At 39.7% G+C, this 23697-nt stretch overlaps 1 protein-coding gene across 4 annotated transcripts in view; it reads right to left on the bottom strand.

Moving 5' to 3' along the window:
- The window catches only part of FAM76A (family with sequence similarity 76 member A), a 28623-nt gene that overhangs the window by 2518 nt on the left and 2408 nt on the right, over window positions 1-23697 (bottom strand). The window contains exons 3-8 of one of the 4 annotated variants that reach the window (XR_014081014.1): window positions 22049-22103; window positions 21182-21334; window positions 16748-16905; window positions 10712-10798; window positions 2575-3665; window positions 297-2093 (exon numbers count right to left, since the gene is read on the bottom strand). Coding sequence is in view for 3 of the 4 variants with exons in the window: in XM_081586341.1 (XP_081442467.1) it covers window positions 297-398; window positions 3530-3665; window positions 10712-10798; window positions 16748-16905; window positions 21182-21334; window positions 22049-22103 (691 nt within the window). In the remaining variant the exon portion in view is untranslated. The remainder of the gene's footprint in view (window positions 1-296; window positions 2094-2574; window positions 3666-10711; window positions 10799-16747; window positions 16906-21181; window positions 21335-22048; window positions 22104-23697) is intronic. The other 3 variants (XM_081586341.1, XM_081586342.1, XM_081586344.1) reach the window with 3 other exon arrangements.

Below are 23697 nucleotides of genomic sequence, written 5' to 3' on the forward strand. Positions count from 1 at the left end.
GCAACACAAACCATGGAGTGCCTTAGTGTGCTGGATAAACAGAATTTACAATTTAGACATCTGGAATCACATCTGGTCTATCCAAAAATCAAAGAACACATTTATTAATTCCACCGTTTATTGAGGTAAAGAGATTAGAACACATCCAAGAGAAAATAATAAAAGTCATCTATAAGGTGATTTAATATGTCAGTTGACATGTCAATTCTCTAGGAAAAAAGAAATCTAACAGATGATCACTTAAAATGCCATCAGCTAAATACAGCAGAGTTACCATATTAAATAAGCAGAGTTACCTGCAATTGTTCTGTGACTTCTTTGTGGGTTTTCTCCATCTGGTTCATTTTGGCTCTCATCTGAGATTCTTGGTATTGAAAATCAGCCTTCAGTTCTGTGATCTGAGGGGAAAAAAAGGCAGAGTGACCAGAAGAAATTTCTGTGCAATGAAAAATGTTTTGGTACCAGAGAGCTAAACAGTCCCCTAAATTAATGAAACCCAGGGCTCTCCTAAAGATCCATACCTAAATCAAAGCCAGGGAACCATGTATCCTATTTTTTTCTAGTGATTTCCTGAAAATTACACAAAATTCTGCATTAGCATGTCTGCTACTGACCACTTGCTAGAAGGTTTTAGGTATTTCATGTACTCAATATAGGCAATAATCTTTCAAATTCTCATCTCCAAGTAAATCAATGGTTATAACAAATATGACTGACAGTTTGAGAGAAGCCATGAAAATAACAGCTGTTGTCATTTACTGAATTTTTGCTCTGTTTCAGGCAAACTGTTTTGATTATATTATTTTATCCAATCCTTTGATAACCCTGTGGGATAGTAACATTATTCTTCCCATTTTATAGATGGCAACATCAAGGCTTAGAAAGGAGTAAGTAAAGTGGTTAGCAAGTAGCAGAGTCAGAATTCAAACTCCAGGCCTTCTTCTATTGACTATGCTATTCAAGGAACACAGAGAAGAGGTATTAAATCAGAGAAATGAGGTATGAGCTGAGTTTTGAGATACAAGTTGCAACTGGCACATGAGGTAGGGAATAGGGCATTCAAGCAAAGGGAACAGTATGGGCACAAGCAGAGTGCAAGATAATTGAGAACTTATTCAGATGACTGATGAGTATGTCGGGAGATGAGGCCACAGATAGGAAGGCATGATGCAGAAGAGCCTGTGTTCTAGCCAAGGAATGTGATCTTGATCCTGAAAGTTATGGGAAACAATCTACTATTTCCTTTTGCTCCTTTTAAAACCCTCACTTTGTGGGAATTCCCTGGCTATCCAGTGGTTAGGACTCAGAGCTTTCTCACTGCTGTAGGTAAGGGAATTAAGATCTTGCAATTGCAAAGCACTAGAGACGAGTATTCATTTTGTCTCTATTTTGCAAAAATCCTTTCTTTAATGTGCTATTCTGATCTAGTTCATAAAGAAAATATACTTGGGTCTGCTTTCATGTAGTAAACTGAAAAGAATACTGGTCTCTCCCCACGAATGTCCACCTTACTGGCAAAGTAGAAAGAACGGGAGGGTCAGAAAGATTTGGGTTCATTCCTCTGTTCTGCCTTTCACCAGCTGTGTGATTTGGACAGGTGGTTTAATCTTTTTCGGTCCATTTCCTCATCTATAAGATGAGGTAGCAATCAGATACAAAAAATGCACATAAAGATTTCAACATTACAGGACTTCCTTGGTGGCCCAGTAGATGGGAATCTGCCTGCCAATGAAGGGGACACCGGTTCGATCACTGGTCTGGGAAGATTACACGCATCGTGGAGCAACTAAGCTCTTCCACCACAGCTTCTGAGCCTACGCTCCAGAGCCCATGAGCCATTAACTACTGACCTTGTGTGCCGCAACTACTGAAGCCCAGCACCTACAGACATACTCTGCAACGAGAGAAGCCACCAGAATGACAAAAAGCCCGTGCACCACAACAAAGACTCAGTGCAACCAAAAATAAATTAAGTTAAAAAATGTTTTAACATAAATGTCTTTGTTAGCACTCGTCATGGAGAAGACAATGGCACCCCACTCCAGTACTCTTGCCTGGAAAATCCCACGGACGGAGGAGCCTGGTAGGCTACAGTCCATGGGGTCGCGAAGAGTCGGACACAACTGAGCGACTTCACTTTCACTTTTCCCTTTCATGCACTGGAGAAGGCAATGGCAACCCACTCCAGTACTCTTGCCTGGAGAATCCCAGGGACGGGGGAGCCTGGTGGGTTGCTGTCTATGGGGTCGCACAGAGTCAGACACGACTGCAGTGACTTAGCAGCAGCAGCAGCAGCACTCATCATAGCATTCCGAACACAGTGCAAAACAACATACAGCCTCAGGGAGAAAACGGAGCTAGAGGAAGGAACCCTAAGGGGAAAAATATTGAAGGCACTATAGAAGGTTATCTATGAAATGATGATAATAATTCCTACCTCAAAGTGATATGGGTATAAATGAGTTAATACATATAAAGCACTTAGAATAGGGATAGGCAGATAGAAGTGTGTTAGTTGCTCAGTCGTGTCCGACTCTTTACAACCCCATGGACTGTAGCCCGCCGGGCTCTTATGTTCATGAGATTCTGCAGGCAAGAATACTGAAGTGGGTTGCCATTCCCTTCTCCAGGGGATCCTCCCGACACAGGAACCGAACCCCAGTTTCCTACATAGCACGCCAAAGCATCCAATAAAAGTTCACTATTATTATTAGTTATTAGAATAGTAAGTCAAAAACGAGACATTCTCTAAGAATCTGAAAGTAAGAAATAATAGACATGAATCAGAAAAAGGACATAAAAAAATTCCCCTAAAGAGGGGAATATGACTCCTAGACCAGAATAAGACCTCACTGAAGATAATAATGAGCTTAGAGAGTAGGTCACTCAGGAATGGAGTTGTCACCAATGGAAACAAAGTGATGTAGTGACTACAGGAAGGCCTACTGGAATACTGTCCGGGGACGAGGCAGACTTGGTCTACATATTTTGAGCACTACTGTCCCCCGGACACAGCCATCCCAATAATAGAGATGGAGGCATCAGGTTCCCCTAGCCTGAGAGCATTAAAAATTCCAATTATGTAACTACTTCCTCTTGTCCCAACTCCATGCTCACTCAGCACCCTCTGATTACACGCTCCCTGAACAGCTTATGCTGAGAAGAGTAGTACTCTGCTATATGCCCCACTGTGAAATACGAGGCGGATACTGTGGTTTTACACATCATCTCTGCAAGCTTAGTTAACTTCAGTCCTCCCTTAGAAGTGGAAGCTTCCTCCAAATGAAAGAAAGAAACCACCTCTAAACCACTTGACGGAAGGGGACTGACAACAGTAATGCCATGCCATGATCCTGGCAGACAGCAAGCTGCTCCCTAGGACATCCCAACCTTGCCACTGGATACCTCTCTCAGAGCATCAATGGTATGTATCCAACAAACATCCGTTAAACAGTTAGTATGGTGCCCTATACCACATATCTTACCCCCCTGCCTCATTCTGACCTGAGAAACACTAACTAAGCAATACCTTCTTCTCTTTCTCTAAAATCATTTGATCCTTTTGATGCAGCATCTTCTTCAGAGTGGCTACTTCCTCCTTCAGTTGGGCAATGATGACAAAGTGGTCAGTGCCTGGTGAGTCCAGAGCCAGATCTGGGGAAAAGCTGAGGGGAAAAATGGAGGGGGAAAATATCAGTTGGATGCATAAGCTTTTTTCTACGTGAGGTCACATTACAGCCCACTTGACTGCAACTTCAAGAGCAGGAGCAACTAGTTGAATCCCAGCCATCAAGCACAATACATGTCCAACTTGAGAGTATTTGCTAAACTGCACAGGCAAGGTGGCCATCAGATAACGATACCAACCAAAGCCACAATCTGCAGCATTCCTGCAGCATCTTTGCTCACGTGCATGCTGTGCATGCGTGCTAAGTCACTTCAGTCGTGTCCGACTCTGCGACCCTATGGACTGTAGACTGTCAAGTTCCCATCCATGGGGATTCTCCAGGCAAGAATATCAGAGCGTGTTGCTATGCCCTTCTCCAGGGGATCTTCCCAACCCAGGGATCGAACCCGTGTCTCCTATGTCTCCTGCACTGGCAGGTGGGCTCTTTACCACTAGCGCCACCTGGAAAGCCCATCTTTGCTCACATTCAGGACTAAAATAAATGCCACCTCACAAGAGCCAAAGATATTTTGTTTCAGGTTCATTGAATATCCCTAGTTATTGTGGGTGAGAGTCATAATTTTTTCTGATTAGATAAGTTTCCCTAGAATCTGGATAAATTATCAATTGTAATTTCACGTATTTTTCTTTAAAGATCCCCATAGGGATTTTGACTATCTGTTTTCTGCTCCAAAGCCCATGATGTGGTACAGCTGCTAAGAAGCTGCTGCTTTCCACCTCGGGTACAATCTTTTTAAAAAGTGATAAAAAAAAAAAGGAGATGAAATTAACAGGAAAGAAGCCAACTTCCCTACTACAATTGGCCTGTGCACTGTCACTTCCAGTTATCAAGAATTCCGTGATATTTAGTTAGGAAATGAACAAAAAGGTAGCAAACTGCAAAGTAGTATCACAACCTGGGTCTTCAACGGAGTCCTCCCTGTGATGGTCTCTGAGCACTGCATTTTGTCAAAGTGCCAGGTGAACTCTGTCCTTTTAGTAGAGTGTCTTAACCAGGAAAGTTTCAGGGAATTTGTAAAGCTCTGAGATTGTATATGCAATTCTATGTATACATACAATGGGCTGGTTTCTAGGATGGGGATCCAAGGCTCTCCTTAGTCTGGTCAGAGGTGTCTTAGACCCACACAAGTTAAGAAATCACTGCCAAGAGAGAAATCCTACCCTTCTCTAGAGACCTCCCCAAAGGAAACTTTACTTTTCACAGGGCAACCTGTAAAGTAAAACACAAACCAGTTTTTCCTAGAAAACTGCAATACTGATTCCCAACACCCTATATCAATATAGCAGCTACTCCAGATCCCCCTTGCTGTTGGATCTTTCCTATACCTTGAGCAACATCTAACAACCATCAATTTTCTACACAGGTAGAAACTCCAAATAACAAGGTGAACTGCTGGACAAACCTCTTTATAGTTACCAAGTTAAGCATTTCTATGGCTAGAATGCGAAGACACAGTCCATTGATAAAAATATTCTGCCCTCAGTCTACACGAAGCATATGAGAAGAATGTCAGAGGAACAATGGATCACTGCTTTGCTAACTGATAAATATGCAGAATTACTGGGTAACAAAAACAACACGTAAAATAATAAAACAAGGCATTCAGGAGGAAATATTGAAAGGATCCATCACAGTCTCCACCAGTTTCCAAACTTGCTGAGGGACTGTCTTCCCTCAACCCAACAGAATCTATTTAAACCCATAACCAGAGTAACAAATGAAATGGAGTAACAGGCTAATAAATAACTTGTTCTTGTCCCCAAAGCTTATACTCTGCTCTGCTCCTTTTTTAACTGAAATATAATTGACATACAATATTATGTTAGTTTCATACATAATTCAATTTGCATATATCATGATCACTGTAAGTCTAGTAAACGTCTGTCCCCATATAAAATTACTGACTACATTCTTTATGTTGTATGTTACATCCCCATGACTTATTGATTATATAACTAGAGGTCTATAGCTCTTAATCTCCTTCACCTGTTTTGCCTATCCCCCCATGCCCAATCTTCTGGCAACTACCTGTTTGTTCTCTGCAACTATGAGTATGTTTCATTTTGCTTTGTATTTTAGACTCACATATATGTGAGATCACCCAGTATTGGTCTTTCTCCAACTTATTTCACTTAGCATAATATCCTCTAGGTTCATCCAGGTTGTTGCAAATAGCAAGATTTTGTTTGTAATATTTCATTGTTTGTGTACACACACACACACACACACACACACACCCTGTAGTTTCTTTAGCACACACACACACACACCCTGTAGCTTCTTTAGCGCGCACACACACACACACACACACACACACACCCTGTAGCTTCTTTAGCTATTTGCCTATCAACAGTCACTTAAATTGCTTTCATTATCTTGGCTACTGTAACTAATGCTACAGTGAACACTGGTATTTATATATATCTTTTTGAAATAGTGTTTCTGTTTTCTTTAGATAAATAACTAGAAGTGAAATTGCTGGATCATATGGCAATTCTATTTAAAAATTTTTAAGGTATCTCCATACTAGTGGCTTTACCAACTTATAATCCTGCCAAGAGAGCACAAGTGTGCTATTTTCTCCACATCCTCGTGAACACTTATTTTTTCTCTGATAGCCATTCTGATATGTGTGAGGCAGTAGCTCATTGCCATTTTGATTTGCATTTCCCTGATAATTAATGATATTGTGCATCTTTTCAGGTGACTATAGGCCATCTGTATGTTTTCTTTGGAAAAATGTCTATTCAGGTCCTCTGCCCATTTTTAAATAGAACTGGTTATTTTTTTTTTTTGATGTTAAAATATTATGAGCTTCTTGTATATTTTGGATGTTAGCCCGTCACTGGATATATTATTTGCAAATATCTTCTCCCATTTAGCGGGTTGCCTTTTCATCTTGTGGATAGTTTCCTTCATTGTGCAAAGGCTTTTGAGTTTGATGCAGTCCTTTGTAAAACCAAAAGTAAATAAATAGGACTACATAGCCTGAGGATATATATCCAAAGAAAATTGCCAAGACCAATGTCAAAGAGCCTATGTTTTCTTCTAGAAATTTAATGCTTTCAGGTCTTACATTTACGTCTTTAGTCTACTTGGAGTTATTTTTGTAAGCAGTGTAAGAAAGTAGTTTGATTCTTTTGCATGTAGCTGTCTAGTTTTCCAACACCGTTCAGTGAAGGGGCTGTCTTTTCCCCACTGTATACTCTTGCCTCCTCTGTTGTAGAGTAACTGCCCATATAAATGTGGGTTTGCTTCTGGGCTGTTTATTCTGTTCCATCAGTCTCTGTGTCTGTTTCTGTGCCAATACCATGCTGGTCTTCTTGCTCTGTTTTTGGCCGAGTCACGTCTTAGCTGCGGCATGTGGGATCTTTCACTGTGGTGTGCAGGCTCGTCACTGTGGCATGCAGGGTTCTCTAGTTGCAGTGTGTGGGCTCAGTAACCCAGCAGCATGTGGGATCTCAATTCCTCAATCAGGGATTGAATTCATATCCCCTGCATTGGAAGGCAGATTTTAAAATACTGCTCCACCAGGGAAGTCCCCAAAAACCATACTGTTTTGATTACTACAGCTTTGTAGTACAGTTTGCAATCAGGAAGCATGACACTTTCAGCTTTGTTCTTCATTCTCAAGATAGATTTGACTCTACCTGCTTCTTGAGGGAAAATTCTTTCCATACCAATAAATTGCTGACAAATCTTATTGCGTCTTTCCTGTGTTAAGGACTGTACTGTCTAACTCTGTAACTCCTGATGAATAAAAATTGCTGGGAATCAAAATGAAAAAAGATGGCTAGGTTACTAAGGCAGAAAATCAGATCTAGTCTCTTTCTAAACACCGCCAAAGACAGGGAACTTGCTATTTATCCAGGAAGCTTGTCTCTTTCAAAAACTTAATAGTTTTTGGAATGTTTCCAAAAACATCTTTTCTCAGGTTGAGCCAAAATCTGCCTGTCAGTCCCATCCATTGGTCCTGGATCTGTCCTCCAAGGCTACACAGAGTTGAGTCTAATCTTTCAGGTGTATTTTAGAGGGAGAACACAATAAAACGATAAGGAAAGGAAAAGAATGTCTTTTAGAAACAATAAACCACAAGGTGTGTCTGGAGGTCACTCACTGTTCATTGCCCATCAAACAATAAACAAATATGATCAAAAAGTGCATTTCTCAGGGAAGGAAAGCTAGAAATGAACTCAGATTTTTTTCAGATTGAAGGATTTTTGTTATAATTTTGACAAAGTATAAAATATTGAGATGGAAGCTATGAATTTTTTAGGATACTAAAAAATAAAAAGACTAAGGCATTTTCTAAGTATAAAACTATGAGAAAAATGTTTTAAAAAAAAAAAACTCTAAAGTAATGGGTTCTCTCTGTATGATACAGAGGCTAATGAATAAAAAAAAAGAGAAAAAATAAATAAAAAGAAAAAATAAATCAAATATGCCTCAATATTTAAAAAATAAATAAGAGGACTTCCCTGGAAATCCAGTGGTTAAGATTCTGCACTTCCACTGCAGGGCTCTCGGGTTTGATTCCTGAATAGGGAACTAAGATCCCACATGTCATGTGTGTGGCCAAAACAAAAAAAAAACAAAGAAATATGGTAGTATATGATCAGTGGAAAACTGTTAGAGAACAATCTTCTGAAGACATGAGACGATAAAAATGCACAAATAAAAGCATAAATTTAAAAGTGGATTGTGATTAAAAACTGAGAGGGAGTCACAATAGATAGTAAAGAAACAAAACTGGTAACATTTACTCCAGAACTGAATTCAAAATAGATAGTCAGTAAAAAAAATTTTTGGTTTCCATGACATTAAAAAAAAAGGACTGTTCATAGAGGAGGAAATGGCAACCTACTCCAGTATTCTTGCCTGGAAAAGTCCATGGACAGAGGAGCTTGGCGGGCTGCAGTCCATGGGGTTACATGACTGAGCACGTGTACCTAAGGATGGAGGGAGATGGAGAACCAAAAAAAATAAAGGACAGTTCAAAAACCGTCTTGGACCTCCTCAGTGGTCCAATGGTTATGGTTCCACACTTCAATGCTGGGGGTGTGGGTTCGATCCCTGGTCAGCCAAAAGAGAAAAAAAAATAATTAATTAAAAAAATGTTTTGTTTAAAGTCTTGTCAGAATGTTTCCCAAGTGAAAGAAAAGCAAGAAAAAAAGTAAAAAGGAAAGAAAAAACGTCATTTACCTTGTATATAAACTTTTAAAAGAAATGCAAACAAGTGGAATAGATTAAGATTGCTAGTGCAGGAATAGTCAAATGGAACTTGCTTATGTATGAAAACAATTTTCATGGCTCCAGAAAAATTTTTTCCAAATTTTCAAGTTATTAGGTGGCTACTTTTTAAATTACCATGTATATTTAAAGAAAAGAATATTTTTAAAGATCTTTCCCAGAGGACATTATGAAAGACCATGCACCTAAGTTAAAGATCAGCATCCTACTTGAGGAAAACAATCATTGCTGGTAACCAGATGCAATAAAACACTCTGAACAGAAAGTTTAAAGTCTTTGGCTTAGTGAAGCCATAGCAATAGTCAGCAAGAACAGTGGCAGTATCTCACGAACAAAATGACCTAACAGAAGGCAAACTTTAAGGCCTGCTGGTTAAACTAAAGGCTATGAATGAGCCTTTTCCTGTTTGAATGGGTCATTCAAACACAGTCCACATCATAAACAGCACAAAACAGAAATGATAAATCTAAAGGCTGTGGATCTTGGCTTAGGCCTTCATAAAGCAGGGCATTCAGAATGGTTCATTCCCTGAAGTAGTTTTTACAGGATCAAGCATCCTGGCAGACGTGGTTAAGACAATCAGTGCCACATCCATTTTTCTTCAGAATGGTCAAACTAGCTGCTCAGAGAACAAACAATAACAGTAAAGCTAACCAGAAAGATGGTCTTTATGGTTCCTTCCCCTATGTAATCAGAATATCTAAATCAAGCACTTCTAGAAGGATCAGTTCAAGAAGTTTAAAGTCAATGATACCAGAAATACAAAGAGAGTCTGCAGAGTCTCAAATCAAGTTAATGAAAAAGCCAACTTCATAGATGCTATGTATACCCCTAAATAAACAAAATTCAGCCCCAGTAAGCCTATATGCTGGTCTGCTCCCACATCCACCACTGTCTGGGAGAGAGAACCGAGAATGGGAGTTTTCAGAATGGAGATGATTCCAAGGATTTTAGGGATGAGTGTGCCAGGTGGTCTCACTTTAGGATGCCCAGCCTGGAGGGTCAGGCCCCAAGACACTGTTGAGAAGCAGGCCATTACACCAACATGGATGGGGCATCCTGGGTATGAGGAGAAAATAGGTCATAAGTGGAAGCATCACTAATAAGGAAAGGGGAAAGTGAGGAATAAAAATGCATTCAGAAAGGCTTAAAATGAAACAGAAATATATTTAAATGCATCTCCTTCCCTGATTCAGCATCTGCATTGGGTTATCTCTCTTAATGCTAAGGAAGCATGGATTATCCCTCACAGACTGCCCAATACTGCTTTAATCCTAAATTGTCAGGAATTCCCTGGTGGTCCAGTGGTTAAGACTGAGCACTTTCACTGCCACAGCCAGGGTTCAATCCCTGGTCGGGGAACTAACATCCCGAAAGCTGTGCGGTGTGGCCAAATAAGAAAAATTTCCAATTCGTCTCTGTTTTGCCTCTGCAGACCAACTCCTGCCCTGCCTGGAGGAGGCTATAGGCACAGATCACAATAAAAAGCATCTAGATGTTGATGTCTTTGAATTCTTGTGAGGAAGTTATTTGTGGACTGCAGAAAATTCAACTGCTATTAAATCCAGTTGTATGTTCTAGACAAGATTATATTTATAAACTAATACCAGTACTGTTTATTTATAAGATATTAAGTGGCTAGTGTAGTATCCCTGAGAAGTTCACTGATAACCATAAACTAGCTCCATGACACACTCTAAAATGCATTCCTGTTTCAGGAACTGTGTATGCATTTCAAACAGAGACATGCACACACACTTGAACTGGCTTACCTATCTCCATTGGTTGTGATCGACTCAAACTTGGATTTTTTCTTTGGGATTTCATTTTGAATTGAAGACGTAGAAAGGGTTTTCTGACTTTTAATGGCAAAAAAGAAAAAAGAGAGAGAGAAAGAGATACACACACTTTAGAAATCAAAGATTAATAAAACATCACAATGAAAGTCTTGTCAGATGGGACCAACATAATATTGTATCTATTCTATGCAAGAGCTAATTATTTTTGATCATCAAAATCGACCCAAGTCTTAATTCCATAGGTGCATGGGTAGCTCATTTCTATAGTCCTTCCCCAAATTTTTAGCTGTGATTAAATATTATCTGCTTAATAATAATCCATCTTAAGCATAATCCATCTTACAATTTAAAAAGTACTTTCACATTCATTGTTCCCCATGCATCTTATAATACTGCGAGGCATATACAAGAGATTATTTCTATTTTGCAGAAACTGAGGCTCATCAAGGTTAACTGACCTACCCAGGGATATATGGCTAGTTAGTAGTGAAGCTGGCCTAGACAGCTTTACATATTTGAACACCAAGTCCAGTTCTTCTTCCCTCTGTTTCTGTAAATCTTCTAGTATCTAAGAGTCTCATGACAACCCTAAAGATCAGTTTTAGTCCCTAAAACTAGTCTGCAACTCTTTTACTTTGACGGATGTAAAATTGCCAAATCCAAAGGATTTTTCAGACCTTTTCTTATTGGCTTCTTTTCAGTATTTGATACCAGTGATCATGCCGTCTCTCCATCACGTCCAACTTTATAACTGACAAAATATAATTGTACATTAATTAAAATGTACGAGGTGACAATTTTATATGTTATAGAATGATTACTACCAAGATCAAGATAATTAATACACCCATCACCTTGCATACTTGATTTTATTTTTTGGCTGTGCCACATGGCTTGTGGGATCTTAGTTACCTAACCAGGGATTGAATCTGTCCCCACTGCAGTGGAAGCGCAGTGTCCTAACCAGTGGACTGCCAAGGGAATTCCATCTTATTTTTTTTTAATGGTGAGCATGCTTGAGATAGCATCACCGACTCAATGGATGTAAACTTGGGCAAACTCCGGGAGACAGTAAGAGACAGGGAGGCCTGGCGTGCTGCAGTTATGGGGTTGCAAAGAGTCATGTATGACTTAGTGACTGAACAACAACATGCTTAAGATCTACTCTCAGCAATTTTCAAGTATACAGTCACTGAGCTGTACATTAGAACTGAGAACTACTTCTAATAAAGTTTGTACCCTCTAACCTACACCTCCCCATTTCCCTCTCCTGTTGCACCTGGCAACCACCATTCTATTCTCTATTTCTATGAAATCAGTTTTTAAGATTCCACATAAAAGTGATACCACATGGTGTATGTCTTTCTCTCTCTTGTTCATTCCACTTAGCACATGCCTTCAAGGTTTATCTATGTTGTAGCAAACAGCAGTATTCCCTTCTTTTTTTATGGCTGGATATTCAATTGAATGTATATACCGTATTTTCTTCAACCATTCATCCCTCCAAGGACATTCAGGTTGCTACCATATATTAGGTATTGTGATAAATGAATAGAAATGCTGATTTCAGTTCCTTCAGATAAGAGTGATTGCTGGGATCATATGATAGTTTTATTTTTAATTTTTTGAGCAAACACCATACTGTTGAGTTCTTTATGTATTTTGGATATTAACCCTGATTAGAGATTTGGTTTTCAAATACTCACTCCATCCTTCTTGAGTGCTCCTATAATCTGTTTTTAGTCTCCAGCCTAAGTTATATCAGTCAAGAGTATGGTTTTAACAACTATTATAGTGGGTGGAAATCATCTGCATGAGAATCATCTGAGAGGTTTATAAAACAAAGCAGGATTCCTGGATTCCATCCTAGATCCTACCGAATTAAACTCTGGGGTAGGGCCACAGAAATCCACATTTTAAAATTAGCTCTGCTACCACCAACTCTTATATGCTACCAATGGCTCATGGTCAAACCTCTTCTGAATTATAGCCTAAGCTCCTACTAAATAATAATCTTTTTTAACATCAGATCTTAGTTTCTTGCTACTTCCAGAACATCTTATTTTTGACTGGGCACAGACACAAAGGTCAAAGCTCTCAGAGGATAGCTTCTGCTCCTTGACAATCTGTTCCTTGCATTTTTCTTTGGCGTCCTTTGTTCTCTTGGCCAAAAGTTTAGCATATTCTGCAGCCTCTTCCTTATTTTCTTAATACACTGTTTCTTCAGAGTAACATGCTGACATTTGTGCTGCAGAACACATGCAGTAAAAAGATGCTGAATTTTGGGTGCTTTGGTCCTAGTTTTCTCATCATCTCTGCTTCAGGGCTTTCTCACAACATACTGGTGGACATTATCTTTACTTCAGTCAGTTCAGTCGCTCAGTCATGTCCGACTCTTTGTGATCCCATGGACTGCAGCACACCAGGCTTCCCTATCCATCACCAACTCCCGGAGCCTGCTCAAACTCATGTCCATTGAGTTGGTGATGCCATCCAACCATCTTATCCTCTGTCATCCCCTTCTCCTCCTGTCTTCAATCTTGCTGAGCATCAGGGTCTTTTCCAGTGAGTCAGTATTGGAGTTTCAGCTTCAGCATCAGTCCTTCCAATGAATATTCAAGACTGATTTCCTTTAGGATGGACTGGTTTGATCTCTTTGCAGTCCAAGGGACTCTCAAGAGTCTTCTCCAACACCACAATTCAAAAGTATCAATTCTTTGGCACTCAGCTTTCTTTATGGTCCAACTCTCACATCTATACATGACTACTAGAAAAACCATAGCTTTGACTAGACGGACCTTTGAAGTCAAAGTAATGTCTCTGCTTTTTAATATGCTGTCTAGGTTGGTCATAGCTTTTCTTCCAAGGAGCAAGTATCTTTTAATTTCATGGCTTCAGTCACCATCTGCAGTGATTTTGGAGCCCAAGAAAATAAAGTCTATCACTGTTTCCATTGTTTCCCCATCTACTTGCCATGAAATGATGGGACCAGATGCCATGATCTTCGTTTTTTGAATGTTGAGTTTTAAGCCAGCTTTTTCACTCTCCTCTTTCACTTCATCAAGAGGCTCCTCAGTTCCTCTTCGCTTTCTGCCATAAGGTGGTGTCATCTGCATATCTGAGGTTATTGATATTTCTCCCGGCAATCTAGATTCCAGCTTGTGCTTCATCCAGCCTGGCATTTTGCATGATGTACACTGCATATAAGATAAATAAGCAGGGTGACAATATACAGCCTTGATGTACTCCTTTCCCAATTTGGAACCAGTCTGTTGCTCCACGTCCATCCGGTTTTAACTGTTGCTTCTTGATATGCATACAGATTTCTCAGGAGGCAGGTAAGGTGGTCTGGTATTCCCATCTCCCTAAGAATTTTCCACAGTTTGTTGTGATCCACACAATCAGAGGTTTTGGCACAGTTAATGAAGCAGAAGTAGATGTTTTTCTGGAACTCTCTTGCTTTTTCAACAGATGATCCACCAGATGTTGGCAATTTGATCTCTGGTTCCTCTGCCTTTTCTAAATCCAGCTTGAACATCTGGAAGTTCTTGGTTCACGTACTGTTGAAGCCTTGCTTGGAGAATTCTGAGCATTACTTTGCTAGTGTGAATGCACTGGTCACAGCAAATACCCTCTTCCAACAACACAAGAGACGACTCTACACATAGACGTCACCAGATGGTCAATACCGAAATCAGACTGATTATATTCTTTGCAGCCGAAGATGGAGAAACTCTATACAGTCAGCAAAAATAAGACCGGGAGCTGACTGTGGCTCAGATCATGAACTCCTTACTGTAAAATTCAGACTTAAATTGAAGAACGTAGGGAAAAACACTAGACCATTCAGGTATGACCTAAATCAAATCCCTTACAATTATATAGTGGAAGTGACAAACAGATTCAAGGGATTAGATCTGATAGACAGAGTGCCTGAAGAACTATGGACAGAGGTTTGTGACATTGTACAGGAGGCAGTAATCAAGATCTTTACTTCAGAGATTATCAAGTTTGCAGACTCTAGCTCTTGGGCCCCAGGTGGAGTCCCAGTGTTACCAGTAAATCTAGGAGTATCCTCCTCTCCCTTTTTGACAATGACCAAATTGAGGACACTCAGATTGGCATTCACAATGCAACCCCATACAGATTTGCTCTTTCCTTCTCCAGTCTTCCTTGGCCTGTAACAGGAATACTCTTTAACTCAGTAGTAGCTGGACACCGCCATGGGTCGACAACTTGCTTCATGGTCCTTTGCTTGTCATTCCCACCACTGATTAGAACCACATAATCCCTCCATTCTTGACCTAGAGCATCAGCAGCAACTTCCACGGCCACGAACTTCTCACAGACGGTACAAAGTCTGCGTTCACTGTCCACTGCAGTGAGTTTCTGGCAGCCAGTGGCTGCGAAAGAGATGTTCTGCTTCACCCTGAAGCAGCTATTAGCCTCAGAGGTGCCACGAAAAAGAGCTAAATAGTTCTTGACACTTCAAACTCAACTTTCCAAAACTGAACTTCTTTTTTCCCCTTTGGATAGCCTCTCAGATAAGGATTCACTCACTCACCCCAGTAAGAAACCTGAGAATTATCCTTTATTCACCCAGCTCCTGCCCATCTATCTGTTCATCAGATTATCTAATTTACGTGTAATTCTCCTTCTGAAATGTCTTCCTGAATCTACTTCTTCGATCTTTAGTGCCACTGCCTGAGGTTCTCTATTAACATTTCTTTCTGGACTCTTACCAGAAAAGCTTCTTAACTAGCCCCCAGCCTCTTTTTCCTCCAGTGCATTCTTCACAATTGTCTGGGTTAATCTTTTTTTTAAGGTAGATTTGGTCCCTCCCCAACACAGGTCCTTTCAGTGGATTCCTATTAAAATTACTAACATCAAGATCATGTTACATGTTACCAGGTCTGCTGGATTCCTTTCCATCCCATTTTCCAGCTCCCAATCATAAGCTCCAGCAAAATAAAAGGATCTGCTGTTCCTAAGTTCCATGTGGCCTTATGCCCTCCATGTCTTCGCAGTTGCTATTCCCTCAGCCCAGGATGTCTCGGCCCATTCCTTATCTGATGATTTTCACTTATCCTAAGATCTAGCTCCAATGTCAGCTCTTCTCTGATCTTTCATTGCTTGACCACCCAAGGCAGTTAATTACCACAGCCTCTTATGCCTGTATCTTGACATGCTTTCACTGTGACACCCTCAGATTATCCTGCAATAATTTGATTACAGGTCTGTCTTGCCTACCAGGCTGCATACTCTTAGAAAACAGAGTGATTCTTTTTACTCATCTCTGCATTCCTTGCAGAGAATCTGGTCCATGAAAGTAACTAACAATGAACAAACAAAATCATAAAGGTAATGATAACAATACATAACTATCATGTACTAAAGCTTCCTATATGCTGGTTATAAAACTAATCACTATGCACATACCATATAATTTATTTTCACAGCGACTCCATGAGGTAATATTATTATTTCCCTCATTTTACAGATGGAAAAACTTGCCCAAGATCCCATACAGAGAACTTGGCAGACCCAGGATTCAATCTAAAGCCAGAACTCTTAACAGCACAACAGATACTCTGAAAGGAAGCTTAAGACAACAGTGAAGGGACATCATTTTGACTGGATCTTATAAGGACAAACCTAGAATATCTATCAATCTCCTAGCCAAATACGAATAAGAAAAGCTGCACTTCCTCAGACTGTGAAATGTCCAGTCTTCTAGGGAAATAACCCACTCTTAACAGTGCGGAGAACACAAACTTTTAAGACACAACACAAACCAAGTCAGAAAACCCTAATGCCTTATGGAAGTCTCTCTGGCCCTTGGATGATACATGAATTATAAAATACATCCAAGGAGATTCCCTCTGTAGATTAGTAACCAGAGAGAAAATACAAAAATTCAGATAAAAAGGTGGTATCTTGCATGACTACTTGTGTATTACATCTGACCTCCCAGAACCTCTCGTTCTATCTCAAGCATCTTGGGGTTACCTGTTGTAATGGCTGCCGCCACTCAGTCGACTGTACTGCTCCTTCTCCTGATGGCCGGCACGGGAAGAGCTGCTCAGGTGCTTCCTCTGCTCTTTGGTCTTCTGCAGGACCCGTTTGTATGAAAGTGTGCATAGCCAGCATAGTAATTTCCCATCTACCTGAAAGATAAGGAGACAAAGATAAAGAAGGAATGTGCTAGTGCAGAGGCTGAGAACATGGGTATCAGGAGCTAGAACATATGTGAGGGCTGGTGCAAGGATTCAGTGACATAATGGAGGTAAAGCATGGTACAAGATACATATTGGAGGCAGACGCTTTAACCTCTGAGCCACCAGGGAAGTCCACAAGATACATAAAAACTGCTTTAATAAAATATGACCTGGGGACTTCCCTGGTGGTCCAGTGGTGAAGACTCCGTGCTTCCACTGCAGGGGGCACGAGCTCAATTCACGGTTGGGGAACAAAGACCCCGCATGCCATGGGGCATGGCCAAATTTTTTTTTTTAACATGCTAATTATATTTATTTTTTTATTTTGTTTTCCTTCAACACACACCAGAGCAAAGTTCCCAAAAGAATTTCAAAAGACACAAATATCTCCATGGTTCTCACCAAGGAAAATACAGCAGGGAGAAGATGAAACATAAAATTTGTACTTAACTCTCATACCTTACAGATGACTCATAAAGTGGTATGCTGGATATCTTTTCTCAGATGGAAAGAAGGTTTCCAGATAAAGACTGATGGGCAAGTAGCTTCCAGGGCCCCAGTCCCTGGTGGTGACTACTATGGCACTTTGTTTGAATCAGAAAAAGTCGATCACTTTGGGCAGAAGCATCTCTACACCAAGGTGCAGGGCACAGGGCTAGGAAAGCAAAATGGGGCTTCCACAATCCTCTGAAGCTGGGGCACCTCTGTACCAGACTCAGATTGCAAAACTGAGTTTGTGAAGTGGCAGGGCAGCAGAACTATCAGCTCACACTTGGGAGGGAATGTGCTGACATTTTATGGAATTTTAGTTTTGGAAGTTTAGTTTTTAGTTTTGTCCTACTTCTAAATTGGACCTCCTGCCCTATTTTGAACATGGGTAGGTAAGCCACACCATCATTTATCTGAAGTATTTTTTAATCTTGTTAGCAAAAGCCTCTTTGCCCCTCGCTCTCCTAACCTATTATATTAGCCAGTCACTGGTCTGATCTAGCCACTTCTTTCCAACTCTACTGCTTCCACCCAAGCAAAGTCATTCGTATCTCTCACAACTACAAGAGTCACACAGGGACTTCGGTGGTGGTTCAGGGGCTAAGACTCCACACTCCCAATGTAAGGGGTCCGGGTTTGATTCCTGGTCAGGGAACTAGACCCCACATGCCATGACCAACAGTTTGCACGTCTCAATTAAAGATCTCACACACTACAACTAAGACCTGGCGCAACCAAATAAATATTTTTAAAAATGACTCACCCAAATGATCTCTCTGTTCTTCTCCCTATCAACCATTTCTACATAGGTGCCAGAGGACTTCTTAAATGTAAATCTGATTATAACTCTCCTCACCTTAAAATCTTATATTATCTTACATAAAAATTTAAGTTTTTTACCATAGCCTATGTTGACTTAAATGTAGTCCCTACTTGCCTCTATAATCTCATTCCCTTGCTCACTCTGCCTCCTTCTTTTATTTATTTGGCTGCACTGGGTCTTAGTTGTGGTATGTGGAATCTTTGATTTTCTTTGCGGTATGTGTGATCTAGTTTCCTGACCAGGGATTGAGCCCTGACTCCCACCCCGGCATTGGGAAGGCACTGGGAGCTCGGAGTCTTAGTCACTGGACCGTCAGGGAAGTCCTTTAGGCTCATCACTCTTGCCTCAGGGTCTTTTCATAGCTGGTCTCTCTTCCCAGGATCTTTGCCCTCCAGAGATTCCCACTGTAGCTTCCTTCTCGTCAAGTTCAGTTTCGGGTCAGAAGTGATCTCCCTGCAGGTTCTCCTGAATGCCCCATCGAAACTGGCTTCCCCAGTCACTCTACCAGAGACCCTGTTTCCTTATAGCACTTACATCTAAAACCTGTGTTCACTCAACTCCTTGTTTGTTCTCATCCATCTCTTACATATGTAGATAAAAGCTCCGAGACAATAAAGTGTCTTCTGCTTAGTTCATTAGTGTACTTCCAATACCCAGAACAGTGTCGGATCCACGACAAGCATGTAATTATTTGTTAATGAATGCATAAATGAATTTTGAAACCAAACTTCAATGTGGTGCATTTCATGGTTATGGGATGTGGCCTAAAGGTCTGATTTTAAAATACTCGAGGAGACCTTGCCCAGGAAAGAACTTTCATTGAAGAAGGGTTTGAAAACAAAGCAACTGCATTGAAAGAGAGCATTAAATGTGAAAATCAAATACTGAACCACAGGACACCTTATTTCAATCTTCCCTTCATAATTAAATTTTAAAAGTAGAAAATCACCCTCTGAGAATTAAACTATCATAAAGAAATCATCAGAGATAACACTGAGTACTTATCACATGCCAGACTCCTTTTGAAGGGGTTTACACCCGATAACTCAACCTTCATAACAGTGATGACGTCTGATCAGCCTCATTCAGATGAGGAAACTGAGGCACTGATAGATTAACTTGACCAAAGTCACACAACAAATAAGTGACAGAATAAAGACTTCAACCCGGGCACTCTGAGTCCAGATTATGCATGCACGCACGGTCAGTCATTCAGAAGTGTCCAACTCTTTGAGACCCTATGAACTGTAGCCTGACAGGTTCCTCTGTCCATGGGAGTCTCCAGGCAAAAAATACTAGAGTAGGTTGTCATTTCCTCCTTCAGGGGATTTTGCCAACCCAGAGAGCAAACCCACGTCTCCAGAATAGGCAGGCGGATCCTCTACCACTGAGCCACCTGGGAAGCCCAGATTATCCACCCTTAGTCCCTAAGATTAGTCTTCCTTAAGTTTGTAAATAAGTGATTGAAGATACCTATAATTATGCAAACTCTAATCACAGGATTGTAACTAGAAAGTAGAAACTTAATGAATTCTAATGTAATCCAATTAATAATAATATAGGTACCATTTACTGAAGTACAGTATGTGCTAGGCTCAAAATTAAGTGTTTTATATGACATTTCCATATCAATTAAATCTCCTTATGCCCTTGTGAAGTAGCTACTGCTATTCACACTGTAAAGATGACAAAACTAATGCATAACAGGAGTAAGAACTTTGCCCATGATCATCCAGCTAAGCCAGGAGTGGGAGGGAACCTATATTTGTGGGACTGAAAACCCTGTGCTCACTCCAACTATTATATGTTACCTTCTGATTACTAATTCAGCTTTTCCAGTATCTTGATTCAGGGAAGAGGTGCCCTGGTTGGCAAGCAGGAGTACTCTAGTCACTGGAAAGTTACTTCCTCCCGTTGTAAATTAATGAATTGGGTTACAAGAGTCAGTTTTTCAGAGGCTAAGCCAACTCTAAAAAGCACCTCTGGACACAGAATTTCTGTACAACACTCTTTCACTCAAACAATATTTATCAAGTACCTACTATGTGCCAGACTGCTGGGAACACAGCATGAAAACAAGATGGACAAAGAGCTCATAGTCCAGTGGTGGTAGACAAACATGTAAGCAAATAAACAAGATAATTTCTCAAAATGTTACATGCTATGAAGACAATAAACAGAGAATATGATAGAGTGAGAGTCAGTAAAGGTCTCTGTGAGAAGGTGGCAACTGAGCTGAGACCTGACATGAGGAACCAGTCATGACACTCTGGAGAAGGCTGTGTATCCAGCATACCCAGCCAGCACAAATGAGACTAGCGTGTCTGAAGGACTCAAAGGTGGACAGTGTGGCTGGACCAGGGGAAAGGAGGGAGAGTAATGGATGATGAGACAGAGTCAGGTATGGGCCTTGCAGGCGATGGAAGGAGTTTGGGGTTTATCCTAAGTGCAACTGGAAGCCACTGGAGGGTTTTAAACAGACCAAATCTATACCATTTTAATTCCACCAAGGTACCATCATTCCACATAGACCTTTATCTGTATCATCTTCTTGTGATCTTTACCTTCAACAGAGAGAAACATTTGAAAAGCCAGACTGTAAAACTAGTAATACATTTATCTTGCTTAAGTCACAATCTCTACAGAGTTTTGTAGGATTTTGCCAATCACCATTTCACTTATAAGGGATGTTGATCGCTGTGATTTAGATTCTCATGAAACACTAACACATGAAATGTTAGAATATAATGGTCCACATTTGATAAGTGAAGAAAACAAAGGCTGAAAAGCTTCTTCAAGGTCAATAACAATTTGGAGAGGAACTGAGAAATCAGTCTCTGTTACATGTCTTTTTAACGCAGTTGGCCCATCTTAATTTCTCTGAAAGAAAAAAAGAAAAACACAGAGACTTACCTTCTTTCTATCATCTTTCCTGTCAAATGCACACTGCTGCTTGCACTGTTCACAAGAATATGGTGGTCCGTACTTCTTCTCTGAATTTGTGCAACGCTGACACTTGTTGCCAATAAAAGCTGCAATTATGTTGCAATACTGACAAGGTTTGGGCTTTAAGAGGAAAAAAAGGTGTCAAGTAAGTATATTATAAAATACCAGTGCATTTTTTAACACAATGATTTCTATTATACACGTTCACTAATCAATACAAAAATGCATTCCCAACTTTATAAATTTCCTTTTACATTGATCAAATAAAGCCCACTTCCTCATACCATGTAGTGTTTTTATGCACAGGACTATTGATTTTTAAATAAATAACAAAATCCCATTAGCATATATGCTGGGACTTCTCCAACAAATTCAACAGAACTAGCTCTTTGGAGAAACCAGCAAGCGCTTCCAAATTTCTGAAAAGGCCTCTTTGCCATTATGAGTGTATAAACACGTTGGGAGAATGCCTGCAAGAACACAGTATGCTGAACCCTAACACTGAAAAAAAAATTATTCATCAAAATGAAAAGTCAACTGTTACCAAACAAAGAGCTCACACCATAGGATTCATCTTTCCCCTTCTCTTTACATACTGGTTACTGTAGCTTCTCAAGGAAAATTATATCACAAACCTGTCATAGTGACTACAAACACAGAACTCATTAATACTAAGTATTAGCTAACTTTGAAAGCCAGATACATTTTTCTGAGAACATTTTTATATAACTAGGTCTTCTAATTAAAAAAAAAAACCTGTAATTATATTAACAGTTCGCAGAAGGTAAGGTCCCAAGAGACCAGACTATTCACTGTTAGGTATGGCCTACTTACCGTTCCATACAACTGCACATTCTGAGCACATTTCTTGCATATAGTATTGGTTTTACTGTTAAGGAAGAAAGAGACACAAAGCTTGATAAGGAAAAAAAGTCATTTTACTTAGAACATCTCAAAAGTGATTCTTCCTTAACTCCAAGGAATTTTTTCATTACTAAGTGCCAAGGTGAAAAATGGTTTGGATATTAGATTAACTGAAGGTTGAGTTATCTGGCCATGAACTCTTTTAATTCTTTTGTAGTTTTAGCTCAAATAAAATGAGGCTTTGGTTTAAGTGGAGAGTGAGTTGTTTCTGATTATGAAATTTCTAAGTTTCATCAAGTAAAATTATCAGATACGGAGAGGACCCTCAAAAGAAATATTATGTCAGATGAAAAATGTGCCCAGAAAAGAAATTAATCCTCCTTAATTCAGATGACCAGGTGAGAAATTTGAGATGAGGAATAAAATATTTGTGTTTGGGGTATAAACTCAGAAATTCTTTCTATTCATGTTGACCTTACTCTGTCTACATTCTCCTCTGTAAGCAAAAGTATATGAAAATCCCAGATGTGGGGAAATAGATGTGAACATTAAATATTTTTTCAATATTTCAAGTACTCTAGGAGCTAAGCACTGACAAAAATAAACACACCCTTTCCCTTGTGAGGGGACTTCCCTCGCAGCTCAGTGAAGATCCAAGTCACAGTATTTTCAACTTGCCTAAACTGATAAACTGCCTTGGGGAAAAGAAATCATCTTCAAATAAAGTCTAACCCTTCACACAGGAAGGTACAAACAAATATCTGATGTTTAAGAACAGTTTCAACAATATTTGAGGGCTAAAAACAAAATCACATAAAAATCCAGTATATTCACTACTTTGATTTTTTTCCCTACAATTCCCATCAAAGTGACTATAAAGTTAAAAGCCAGAATAAATACCTCAAAGTATAAAACATTAAATTAAAATGAGATATTCAAACAAAATATTTCCCAGGGCAATTTTCTGCCATTTAAAAAAGTCAGTTCAGGGACTTCCCTGATGGTCCAGTGGATTAAAAAAAAAAAGGCAGTTCAGGAAGTGAAATACATTGAAAAAGACCTCCAGAAAGAGAATTAGCATCAGCAATGCTGTGATGTTGAACATGTGGGTTTATCTTAGCTTTATTACTCAAGGAGTGGGATATATATATCAATATACATAAATGTTCTTGACCCCGCAGAAAAAAATGCAAAAAAATCCTATTACTATAATCCATCTTGAATTAATTTTTATGTATGGTATGAATTAAGGTTTAAACTTCACATCTCACCCTACACACAAAAACTAATTCAAAAGGGAATCACAGGCTTAATGTAAGAGCTAAAATACAAAGCTTCTATTTATATGAAGTTCTAGAACAGGTAAAACTAATCTATGCTAGAAAGGAAAATCAGAACAGTAGTTGCTTGGAAAAAAGCAAGGAGGGTGGGGACTGACTGGGTTGGAGTTATAATCTCTGGGGTGACAGTAATGTTTTATATTTTGATGGGGTTTGGGGTAAAACAGATGTACACTGTTTGTAAAACTCATCAAATGATGCAAATAAGATGTGAGCATTTCACTGTGTGCGAATTTCACCTCTAAAAAAATTTAAAAACCATAAACAAATATTGATAAT

Source organism: Giraffa tippelskirchi, chromosome 3 (genome assembly GCF_054371585.1).
Source record: "Giraffa tippelskirchi isolate mGirTip1 chromosome 3, T2T-mGirTip1v1.2.pri, whole genome shotgun sequence".
Taxonomy (NCBI): domain Eukaryota; kingdom Metazoa; phylum Chordata; class Mammalia; order Artiodactyla; family Giraffidae; genus Giraffa; species Giraffa tippelskirchi.